General features: G+C 50.2%; 1 protein-coding gene across 1 annotated transcript in view; it reads left to right on the top strand.

Annotated features, from left to right (window-relative positions):
• ppp2r3a (protein phosphatase 2, regulatory subunit B'', alpha) overlaps positions 1-12434 on the top strand; it is a 40395-nt gene that overhangs the window by 23242 nt on the left and 4719 nt on the right. Inside the window, 6 exon segments of the mRNA XM_047045545.1 lie at positions 8922-9194; positions 9775-9878; positions 10281-10383; positions 10642-10716; positions 11762-11848; positions 12144-12300. Of these exon segments, the coding sequence (XP_046901501.1) occupies positions 8922-9194; positions 9775-9878; positions 10281-10383; positions 10642-10716; positions 11762-11848; positions 12144-12300 (799 nt within the window).

Here is a 12434-nt window from a genome sequence, read left to right as displayed (position 1 = left end):
GAGCGAAACTTTGTGTGTATTTATGTGTGTGTTGCTTGGCACAAACTTCGTCCTGTCGTGCTGGGAAGGTGTTGGCCTCAGCCTGTTTCACCTCCATCAATATGTGTGTGTGTGTGTGCCCTGTGTGTGTATGTGCATCTGTCTGTGTGTGTTTGGTGTGCGTGCGTGCATTTGTGTGTGTGAGTGTCTGTGTGTGCGTGTGTATTCCACTGCTGACAAAGTAATACAGGCCTTTCTGCACCTGTCAGGGTGTACCCATTAATCTCCATGGAGACTGGGGGGAAGCCAAACGATATAAATCAGAGCCCAGGGAAGCTAGTCAAACACAGTCCAGGGAGTCACAGACCCAGCCTGTTGAGCCCAGAGACATTCCCTGCTTAATGTGTATGTGTGTATTTTGTGTTTGGGTGGATCAGTATAACTTCATATCTCCATATGTAAATCATAGTGGGTGTGGCCCAAACATGGTCACATGATCAACTGGCTGTGTGCCCAGAGTTGCCATGGGAACGCCTTCCTCACACACCAGAATCACCCCTGTAACCCTCCAGCTCACTGCACGCAACCAAGTTTAACTATTGGGTTTAGAGAGTGTACTGTGAGCGTGTGTGTGTTTGTGTGTGTAAACGTGTGTGGCTGTGTGCGTGTATGTGCGTGTGTATGTGTGTCTGCACATCAATACGTCTTATTTGTTCCCAGTGCAGCTGTCTTCAGGAGAAGCGAGAGAGGGGGAAGTGTAAGGACTGGAGGACAGGATGGGGGAGGAGGGAAACAGCAGGAGGGAGCGAGGAGGGAAACAGCAGGGGGTTGTTGACTTTGAGTCATAGAGAGAGAGAGAAAGAGAGGGGAGAGGGAGAGGGAGAGGGAGAGGGAGAGGGAGAGGGAGAGGGAGAGGGAGAGGGGAGAGGGAGAGGGGAGAGGGGAGAGGGAGAGGGGAGAGGGGAGAGGGAGAGGGAGAGGGAGAGGGAGAGGGAAGAGGGAGAGGGAGAGGGAGAGGGGAGAGGGAGAGGGGAGAGGGAGAGGGAGAGGGAGAGAGGGGAGAGGGAGAGGGGAGAGGGAGAGGGAGAGGGAGAGGGAGAGGGAGAGGAGAGGGAGAGGGAGAGGGAGAGGGAGAGGGAGAGGGAGAGGGAGGGGGAAAAAAAGAGTGAGAAATGGGGAGAAAGCAGAGAGAGAGAGTCTCCGAGGTGGGAGAAGAGGAGGGGGGGGGTGCCTGTGTTAAGTTGTTGACTCTGGGTCATTGGAGGATGACATCACCCTCCGGCTCCTTCTACAGGAAATGAGGTCACGACAGGAACCTCAGCCAAGCGGGTAAAGACACCCCCACACTGCGCGCACATACAGACAAACATAGCAACACTCTCACACACACACACAGACTATATACAACATGTAATTACAGCCTGGGGCTTGAGTTGCCATGTAAATGGAGAGTTCACAGCAAAGACCTTGACTCTCGAGGTTAGCTGACACAATAAAACACACACACACACACTGTGGTGCTCTCAAGTTGGATACACACACTGATACACACACATGCATGAACAAACGCGACAGTGTCAATATGAACGCTCTCTTGAGTTCCCAGCCCCGGTGACATCATAATGAACCACTCCCAGAGCTTGCTGGGATAGCATCCAGGAGGGGGATCCCGGTGCAAAACTGGGATTTAAGAGACAAACTCGCACACGCACACACACACACACGCACAAACACACACACGCACGAACACAAACACACACACACAGGCACACACAACTTTAACACACATGATACAATGTCCTGTTGACAGGGAAGGGGGGGAAAGCACTTACACAATGGATCTCTCTAGGTATCACCGTGGAAACCACAACTTGTTTTTAGATGTTGGGACTCCCCTCTCCCACAATACTTTGTAAATGGTGCCGATAGACCGATAGACCGATAGACCAAGGCACTTTGATACTGCTGATGGGAGCCTTTTCAGATGGTAGCTGCTGCCCTCTAGTGTTCCACAGGCACAAACAGAGAGAGACAGAGAGAGACAGAGAGAGACAGAGAGAGACAGAGAGAGACAGAGAGAGACAGAGAGAAAGAAAGACAGAGACAGAGAGAGACAGAGACAGAGAGAGACAGAGAGAAAGAAAGAGAGAGACAGAGAGAAAGAGAGAGAAAGAGAGAGAAAGAGAGAAAAAGAGAGAGAAGAGAGAGAAAGACAGAGAGAAAGAATGGAAGAGGGCGAAAGGGAAAAAGGACTGCAGAAAGGATGAGGGTGCAGAAAGTAAGAGCAAGCTGCTGTTTCAGAACAACAAGTCAAGCGCTACCTCCACCTACTGGAGAATTGCTGGCCACACACCTGTAGGCTTGTTTATGTGTAGGTGTGCGCGTATGTGTGTTTATTTTTGTGAGACAGAGTGTTCTTTTCCCCGAGTGTGGGAGAGAATTTGTTTTTCAGCCTGTATGGTGGTGCAATAGATCTATAATACATGTTACTAAATAACTCTGAGGTAATCAGATCCCGTTTTCTCCCTATTTAGTATCCTCTAGTGGTCACACCATGTCACTACGGCTGTTTAGCAACATAACCCCTACTGACCTTCGTGTCTGTGTATGTGTGTGCGTTGTAGAGTTTGTGTGCGTGTGTGTTAGGGTGTGTATGTGTGTTAGAATGGGTGTGTGTGTGTGTGTTAGGGTTTGTGTGTATTCGTGTGTGTTAGAATGTGTGTGTGTGTATTGTCAGAGGAAGTAAGTCTGGGAATAGAGCAGCCATGAGAAATGTGCTTCCTGGTGTTGGCACGGCAACCCCGGGAGCATTCCACCCGTCACACTCAATCCAGGGAAAGGGTTATCGCCATGGAGATGGCATTTGGCATGCTTTTTTCAAGAGTGTATATCCTTGTGTGTGTGTGTGTGAGAGAAGTCTGCCTAGTTCCTGCAGCAGAAATAAACTTCAAATTAGAGGCTATATTTACATGGATACATTTAAACACAGTGGACTTCAGGACTTCCATGTTAAAAGGGAGGGGTGTGTGTGTGTGTGTGTGACTGTTCTGGAAGTGGTTATGTTCTCACTATTCATCACGTACTGTGATATTTGGAAGGAGCAGATTGTGTTAACTGGCCCAGCAAGAGAGGTCAGAGTCGAGGAAGTACACACACACAAACACACTCACACACATACACACACACACACACACACACACACACACACACACACACACACACACAGAGGATCTGAGTGTGTGTACATGGATTACATTGGATGGAGTACATGGGGGGCGTAGAGGGGTCTAGTGGGAGACGGGGTGGGTTTGAATGCTGAACTGTCAACCATAGTTGCTCCCTTCCTCATTTTCCCAGCATACACCTGGCCACTGCTCTACAGCCAGTCAGGGGGCTGACTCACCTGTTCCCATGGTGAACATGGAGGTAGGAGGGAAGAGTGGAGTCGTAACACCTGCCATTCATCTATCTCACTCCCAATACCTCTCCTTCTCTTCTCTTCCTCCTCTCGTCTCCTCCCCTCTCCACCTCCTATTCTCTCCTTCCCCTTTCTTCTCCTTTCTTCTCCTCCCCTCTCCACCTCCTCTCCTCTCACGGGGGACAGGTTGACCAGGAGTTACACGGTTTCAGCATTCTGTCTCTATACCCCTCTGTCTGTCTCCCTTCCAGTCTCTCCCCCTGTCTCTCTCTCGCTGTGTCTGTCCCTATTCCTGGGAGTGTCAGAGACTTTAGCAGTATGCGTGGAGAGACAGTGTAGCTCCCAGTCCTGATCACACCTTGGTGATGTCACGCTGAAGAGATTTGTCAGCTTGAGTCCAAGAAGGCGTTCGGCGTGGTGATTGGCTGCAGAAGAGACGAACAGGGCAGGCTCAGGGACCCTGGTGACACGCCGGGGCGGCCTTCCCAGCCTGTCACTCACTAAAGATAAGAGCACACAGCTGCCCTGTGACATCTGTTAAGGGTCCCCTTACACACACACACACACACACCAACTGTCTCTGTGTGCTCCTTGAAATGAATGTATGATATACCAAGTGTATGGAGAAAGAGGGATGGAAAGGATTGTGAGAGGAAGTAACTTTCATGAATCTGAAATCCTGTCTCAGACAGAAGAGAGAAGGGGAGGGACAGAGAGATACAAAGAGGAAGGAATAAAGAGAGACAATTTGAACAATTTGAAAATATATTAAATATCCAAAGGAAAACCCCAACAAACACATGCTGTGCAGAATTAGGCCAATTCCCATTAACATTAGAAATCCTGAAAATATCATAAACATTTTACACCCATTTAAAATCCAGTCCTGAGAAAACCCTCCAATCTAAAGCCCTTGCAGTCCATGAAGGTAACCCTGAGAAGAACCCCTTGTGCCAGCTGGTTATGAGACTAACAAACAAGTTGCCACCTGGCACACCTCCTTCCCCTTTACTAACACCAAACAGAATAAAACTAATCAGAGCGAGAGAGAGAGAGAGAGAGAGAGAGAGGGGGGGGGGGGGAATGTAACCTTGATGTCAGCACAGGCTGTACTTCTGAATAATCCAGTGAGGAAGGTGTGATAGGTCGGCTGTGTGTGAGAGTTGGGGGTACCCAAAAGGTGACTTGTATTGTTACATACACTCACAACCAACAATATTATACTCTGCATATCCAGCATGTCTGGTCTTCCTGTCATAACTCAAACATCCAGCACCACTTGTCAATCAGATGTGTGTGAATGTGACAGAGAGAAAGCGAGAGAAAGATGGCGACAGAGAGAGAGAGAGAAAGAGAGAGAGAGGGAGAGGGAGAAAGAGAGGAAGACAGCTCGAAGTAAAGAGACGGAGACAAAGAGACCAGCGGAGAGGTAGAGAGAGAGAGTCAAGAGATATCTGGTGAGATTAACAGTAGCCAAGGCTTCGTTTTCTAAAACTTTTCCCAGGCCTTCTTTTCCTTCCTGGTTCCACACTAGCCCCTCCCCTCAGTGCATCTACCGTTGTAACTCCTACCACTCAGAGCTTTGATGACCTCCCGACAGCTGCGAGTGAGAGAGACACCGCTAAGCATTGTGGGATAGCTTGTGTGGCTGAAATGTCAGCAGGGCCTCCTATACTGGTCTGGGAGGCGAGCAAGGGGTGGGGCATGGTGGTGGTGAGGGGCGGCCGGATGAGGATGAGGGAGGGGGTTGGCCGGGGCCCCTGGGAGGGGAAGGGTCTGCAAACAAGTTCCACCTTACCTCAGAGTCCTTTACTCAAATGGAATTGAAAAAATGCAAAGGACAAATCAAATAGGGAGGCACCTTTGCAGGAACAATCCAGTGAAGGACCTTTTCCTCCCAACCAAGGACAGTTAAGTTATTTTCATTTCCCCTCAGAGTTCAGAGGTGTCGTCGACTAGCGTCCACCAGAGGGTGCTGTTCAGCTCTTCATGTGACCCAGGGACCCTGTGACTGTAGTGTTAACAGTTACAGTGGCACTGTCGTAGCCCCTGGCCTCCAGCCTGGCCTGGTGGAGCCAGAGCATAAACACAGGCCTGCTCTGAGGGGCTGGAAGATGGGATTTGGCATCAGGGGAGTTGGCATGGTGGACTGGCAGACCTGGGTGATAGGAGGTACCATGGATGTCCCACCTGGCACTGGGAGAACATTCCGCTGGCATGTGAAAAGGCATACGCACACACACCACTACAAAACACCCACCCAAACATGCATGGGATATGCGGTCGCGGTCTGTGTAGCTGTAAGAATGAATTGTGTCGTCGTTTCACGGGATAGTCCACTTCATGACAGCACAGGTACACACACACAAATACACACACATACTGACACATACACAAACACTTACTGACACACGCACACATACTGACACACACACATGGAAATACACGTCCTGACACATACTCGCGCTCACACACACCACACACACACCAAACAGACCACACGGTCTCAAAACAGATCTCTCAAACAGATCTTGTCCGTCTGAAGTATACACTTTTGAGCAGTTAGTTGTCCTCACATCTTCAGACGAGTGGCTAACTTTAGTTGGGTGGTGGGGGGGGGAGGAATTCCTTCCTGCAGCACACTGCACCAACACGCACACACACACTCGCACACACACACACACACTTACACGCTCACAGATATGCGACACGGTTTAAACCTCCCCACCCCTCTGCTCAGGACAGCCGGTGTGGTCTCTTTGGTGTGTGTGTGTGTGTGCGCCTGCGAGTGTGTGTCCTGATCCCGGCATGGCTCATGTTTCCTGGAGCACACTCTCAGTGCGGACCTTGGAGCGACAGGCACCGGTGAGACCCTCACGGTTCTGTTCTTCCAAAGGAGTAAGGGGCTACATGGAAGGGTTCTAGCCCAGAGAGAGACACTCCGCTGGGCCCCGCGACCATGGTTCTTCCCTCCCCTCTGAGCGCAAGCAGGGAAAACACACGGAATATCTCTTTATGCAGACACACGGCTGGATATCTGCAATGAACTCAGCCTTGAGAGAGAGACAAAAGAACAGAAAGGAATAGAGTGGTGGAGTGTGTGAAGAAGAGAGAGAGGAGAAAAGGATAGCCGGTTTTGAGAGTGCTTGAGTGTGTAGAGAGAGGAGAAAAGGATAGCCTGTTTCGAGAGTGCTTGAGTGTGTAGAGAGAGGAGAAAAGGATAGCCTGTTTTGAGAGTGCTTGAGTGTGTAGAGAGAGGGGAAAAGGATAGCCTGTTTTGAGAGTGTTTGAGTGTGTAGAGAGAGGAGAAAAGGATAGCCTGTTTCGAGAGTGCTTGAGTGTGTAGAGAGAGGAGAAAAGGATAGCCTGTTTTGAGAGTGCTTGAGTGTGTAGAGAGAGGAGAAAAGGATAGCCTGTTTGAAGAGTGCTTGAGCGTGTAGAGAGAGGAAAGAACAGGATAACCCGTTTTTTCGAGTATTTGCCAGTGTTTAAAAAGAGAGAGGATTAAGGGTTAGCCTGTTTGCAAGTGTGTTATCAGGAAGTCTGAGAAGACTGGATATAACCGGGCAGCGTTGGCCAGTGGTTGGGGTGTCGGTCTGGTGGAGCTGTTCCACTCTGGCCTTGTCGTCAGCAAGCAAGCAAGCCAGCCAGCAAGCCAGCCAGGCCAGTGGAGTATCGTCCTAGGGCTGGGAGCGCCACCCTGTCAGTAGCCTTGTCAGTTGTGCCTTCCCTGGCTCTGTCTGGAGGGGGGGTCTGTGTGTCGGCCCCCCCCCATGATGATCAAGGAGTCCAGCCTGAGGGGGGACCCCGACCTGAGGGGGGAGCTGGCCTTCCTGGCCCGCGGGTGTGACTTTGTGCTGCCCTCACGCTTTAAGAAGAGGCTCAAGTCCTTTCAGCAGCAGCAGGTCAGTCGGTGGAGGCGAGGTTCTGAAAAATAAACACACACACACATCGGCGTATGGGGCGCGTATATGCACACGCTCACATTCACAGACACACGCCGATGTTAGGAACACGCGCGCCCATATGCCTGAACGCACACACTCACACACACACACGCACACACACACACACACAGGCCATAAACATACAAATTGCACATAGCATTGTAGGACAGACACAGCACACATATACAGTACACAGCTAGACACACAAACACACACATGCCCGGGAAGACAAACTATTCTGAGCCAGATACCAGAAGGTTATTAATAGGGTAAGGGTTTCAGGAATAGAGTGATAGAATGAACGCTGTGAAGAGGAGAGAGGGAGGGGGGGGGGGGGGGGGGGGGGCTGGGTGGGGGGGGGGGGGGGGGGGCTGGGTGGGGGGGGGGGGCTGGGTGGGTGGGTTCAGCTGTCCTACTTAATACACACTGTTTAGTGTAGAATCTAGAGTGGACAAACATTCACACACATACACATACACTCACATCCACCAGCAAACACACACTCACACACCTTCATGTGTGCTTTGATGTTGAGGTGGATGTGCGGTGATGTGCTGGGAAGTACTGAGAGTCAGGATCTGGTTTCCTGAGTCACACTGAGTTCTTACGTGTAGTCACGTCTCTGTGTGTGTTATCTGAATGTCCCTGCACCATGTTCCATCAGTTAAAGTCATGTTGACTAGCTAGGTGTTGATTAATAGGAATTTGTGGTTTTAAATTAAAGTGGGTTTATATGAAAGCAAAAAAAAATCACTCATATTTTCAATAGCAGAGCTCATTTAGAACCCATGTTCAGTTCTCTTTTTTTTTATCCTGAATTAAAATTCAAAAAGCCCAGTTGAGACAGTCCAGCCCTGTCATGTAGATCTGGCTCACTACCCAGAATGCAGCTCCCTGGCTGCCATCTCGCTAGAATGGGCTGTTAGCTGGCTGGCTTGGACCGTGGTCTCCTGCATATACTTGTTAAGTTCACATTCACACCACACACACTTACCGCCTTCTAATGATACAGGTCAGTGAGGTAGTATTGAGTTGTTATTTCTATATTTTTTCGATCCATCCACATGTCAGCCTCCATTGGTTTGTGAAGGGTTGGGCTCCTGCTGCTCGTCTGTGGGTGTGGGCTCTGTATACCACCTGGGGTCACCAGGGATGAGGGTCTTACCTGGGGTCACCAGGAATGAGGGTCTTCCCTGGGGTCACCAGGAATGAGGGTCTTACCTGGGGTCACCAGGGATGAGGGTCTTCCCTGGGGTCACCAGGAATGAGGGTCTTACCTGGGGTCACCAGGGATGAGGGTCTTACCTGGGGTCACCAGGGATGAGGTTCTTACTTGGGGTCACCAGTGATGGGGTTGTTATAGTGATGGGGATGTTACCGGTGATGGGGTCGGATGTCCTGCAGCACAGCTCTAGAGGAGATCCTGGCCAATGGGATCCTCTAAGAGTTCAGATCGGTCGAGTCATAGGTCATGAGGACTGAGGTTGGGCATGAAGCAGGAAGTAGGGCTGCGGCTGGGGAAAGGGTAAACTCATAAGTCATGGACTTCTCCAACTCAACTTCTCTCCTCCTCCCAGGTCCAGTGTAAGACAGAGAAGAAACCAGGCACCCCCCCACCGGCCCCCACCCCAGCCCCCTCTACCCCCGTCCCCCGCTCACCCAGCCCCCCCCCTGCTCCGGTGGTGGTGACCCCCCCGCCTCCCTCCGTCAACATTCCGAGGTTCTACTATCCCCGGGGGCTGCCTGGCCCCGCCCCCAACCACGACGTCGCCATAGCGTCCGTAGAGGCGGCCTTCAGCGAGTTTGAGGAGGAGAAAGCTGACATCTATGAGATGGGCAAGATTGCCAAGGTGGGCAACACATTGAGTTACCACACACACACACACACACACCCACAAGTGCATAATTCCCACACACACACACGTGCATAATGCCCACACACACACACGTGCATAATGTACACACACACAGACACACACATGTGCATAATGCCAACACACACACTCACATGTGCATAATGCCAACACACACACACACACACATGTGCATAATGCCAACACACACACTAATGCCCACACCCACGACCCACAGATATTTTTCAGTATATTGTTGAAAGAATGCTAGCTCGGATCAGATTATTAGTTTAGATAGTTTGTTATAAGTTTAGAGCAGGACCACAGCACTCCAACGGACCTATTCCTTTACGTTTAAAAAAATTGCAATAAACGTAAATTACAGTACACACACATACGCACATACACATACACATACCCATGTCTGTGCATGCACACAGAATTGCAAAAATACACACACAAACTGTCTGGACCAGGTGTGTGTCGTCTGTTCTGAGGGAAGACATTCTCTCTGTGGACGAGGTGTGCCTCGGCCTGTTTGAGAGTGTGTTTTCAGGGTTTGTGACTTTCTGCACAGGCATGCGGGTGTCCTCTCTACTGGAAGGCCCCCATGTTTAACGGCGCAGGCGGAGAGAGGACAGGATTCGTCTCGGTCCACTCCTTCATCGCCACCTGGAGAAAGTAAGGCGCTCCTCAGCCTCACCTCGCCAATCGATTTCACCGATGTCATTCTGAACATGTTCAAACATGAGCGAACAAAATATGTACTCAGGACCAGCAATGCACTGTGTAGAAAATGAATAATAAACAAACCTACAATAACACAGTCATATTTAACAGCAACAAGTTTAAAAGCAGTGCATCATATTAGCATATTACACCAGAACATATTACACCAGAGCAACCTGATGACAAAGCAGCACAGCACAGTGAGGTGAGAGGTATAAATATAAATACATAAATATATACGTATATAAGGAGAGAGCAGAGTCTATCCAAGTCAACGACGCTGTTTTTTGGCTGTGTGGTGAGATGGCTTGGCCATGACACCAGTGTGCTGACTGCGCTCTTCTCCGTGGGCAGGTTGTTGCACAGTTGCTATGACGACTCGTCAAAGTTCATCTCCCTGCTGGCCAAGCCAAGCTGCATCTACCTGGACCAGGAAGACTTCATCCCTCTACTGCAGGTAAGGAGCGTGGCTTGGAGGGACCGGTCGACCAAGCAGTCGTCCAATAGAATAGAATAGAATAGAATGATTTTACTTATTTTTTTTAAGGTGTTCATCCCTGTCTCTGAATTAAATTTAGTTCAATAATGCTTTATTGAATCTTTCTCTGTTTTTTCTCTCTCACTCGCTCTCGTCCTGTCTTTGTATCCCCTCATCCTTTCTTTCTCCCCTCCTCTCTTTCTCCCCCCCCCCCCCCCCCCCCCCCCCGCCTTACAGGACATAGTGGACACCCACCCAGGGCTTACGTTTTTAAAAGACGCTCCAGAGTTCCATTCTCGCTACATTACCACGGTAGGTGCCCCACCCCCTCCCAGAGCCCCTCCCCCTCCCAGAGCCCCTCCCCTCCTCCCAGAGCCCCTCCCCTCGGTCAGAAGCTTTCTGCGCGTGCCTGCAAGCACGGGTGTGATGGTCATTTGTCGACGTGCCTTTGAGCGGAACTTACTGGACTGTACTTCACATGTATCTCACAGCAGAACACACACTGGAAACCCGGGGTAACTTTAGCTACTTTGTGTGTGTGTGTGTGGGGGGGAGGGGGGGGGGGGAGGGGGAGGGGGAGGAGGAGGACAGCTGCAACACATGTAGCACCAGGTGAAGGGCTTGTTGAGATAGAATGTGAGGCGGGGCTAGGGAAGAGGCTGGAGGGGGGGGGGGGGGGGGGTAAGGGTAAGGCTGGGGCTAGGGGCTAGGGCTGCAGCTTGGGGTAGGCCTATGCAGGGGGCTGTAGCAGGGGCTTGAGCAGGACTGCCCAGTTTACTGGGGATGAGTCAGCCTACTATGATATCACGGAAAGATTGATGCCCCCTACTGCTCACAGCCCCCAGGACCTGCTCATGCCCATATTTAGATACTTCCTCTGCCATGACCGGCTACTGTCCATTTGTAGATGCCTCGTACCAGGAATAAGTGTTCATTCCTGTAGAATAATCCAGAAGGTTCTGGAACAGAGAGGTCACATGTTTGCTGGAAGCGCTATGTTTCTAAGTATCAATATTTTCTGTTGAAAGCCCTTTAAATAGTGTGCTGCTTTCCTTTAAATATACTTTTTGTATTCTCGGACCATGCAAGGACATATTGGATATACTGTATATAGTCTGCCAGAAAAATATTTTGCATTTTAGGCAGATTACATGATTATTGGTATTTTCCATTGTTCCATTCCATCCTTTGGTAGCATTAGCAAGTTAGCAGTGTGTTAGCTCCATCATTAGGAACTTTCCAAGCATCCCAACACTCCATGATGTGTTGTTATGGTAGGTTTCCATTAGCAACATATTGCTTAGTAAGTATGTGGAGCTCTGGAGTGACACCTCCTCTGTGTTCCATGGTTGCCTAGGTGATCCAGCGGATATTCTACACAGTGAACCGATCATGGACGGGACGCATCACCATGACGGAGCTCCGGAGAAGCAACTTCCTGCAGGTACACTCCCAACTTCCTGTCACCGTTCCAGACAGGATGCTGTTTTTGATATCACTCTGGTAGTGGAATGTGGCATCGTAATGTTCTCAACAAGGATTACATTGTAATGTAGCACTGGAATGTTCACCTAACAACTGTCTCTCTCTTTCTCTCTCACACTCTCTTTCTTTCTCCATTCTCTCTCTCTCTTTCCCTCCCTCACTCTCTCTCCCTTTATCTCTCCCTTTCTCTCACGCTTTCCCTCCCCCTCTCTCACACTTTCTCTCTCCCTTTCTCTCTCCCTCCTCTGTCTCAGACTTTAGCCTTGCTGGAAGAGGAGGATGACATTAACCAGATAACAGATTATTTCTCCTATGAGCATTTCTATGTCATCTACTGTAAGTTCTGGGAGCTCGACACCGACCATGACCTCTACATCGACCCCAAAGACCTGGCTCGCTACAATGACCACGGTGAGACTATACATACAGGCAGACAAGCAGACAGACAGACAGACAGGCAGGCAGGCAGGAGACCCAACCAGGTCCCTGCAGACAGGCAAACAAACAGGGAGGCAGACAGAGACAGATGGCCAACTTGACAGCCA

This window comes from Hypomesus transpacificus, chromosome 3, assembly GCF_021917145.1.
Source record: "Hypomesus transpacificus isolate Combined female chromosome 3, fHypTra1, whole genome shotgun sequence".
Taxonomy (NCBI): domain Eukaryota; kingdom Metazoa; phylum Chordata; class Actinopteri; order Osmeriformes; family Osmeridae; genus Hypomesus; species Hypomesus transpacificus.
This window is presented reverse-complemented; position numbering and strand designations above follow the sequence as displayed.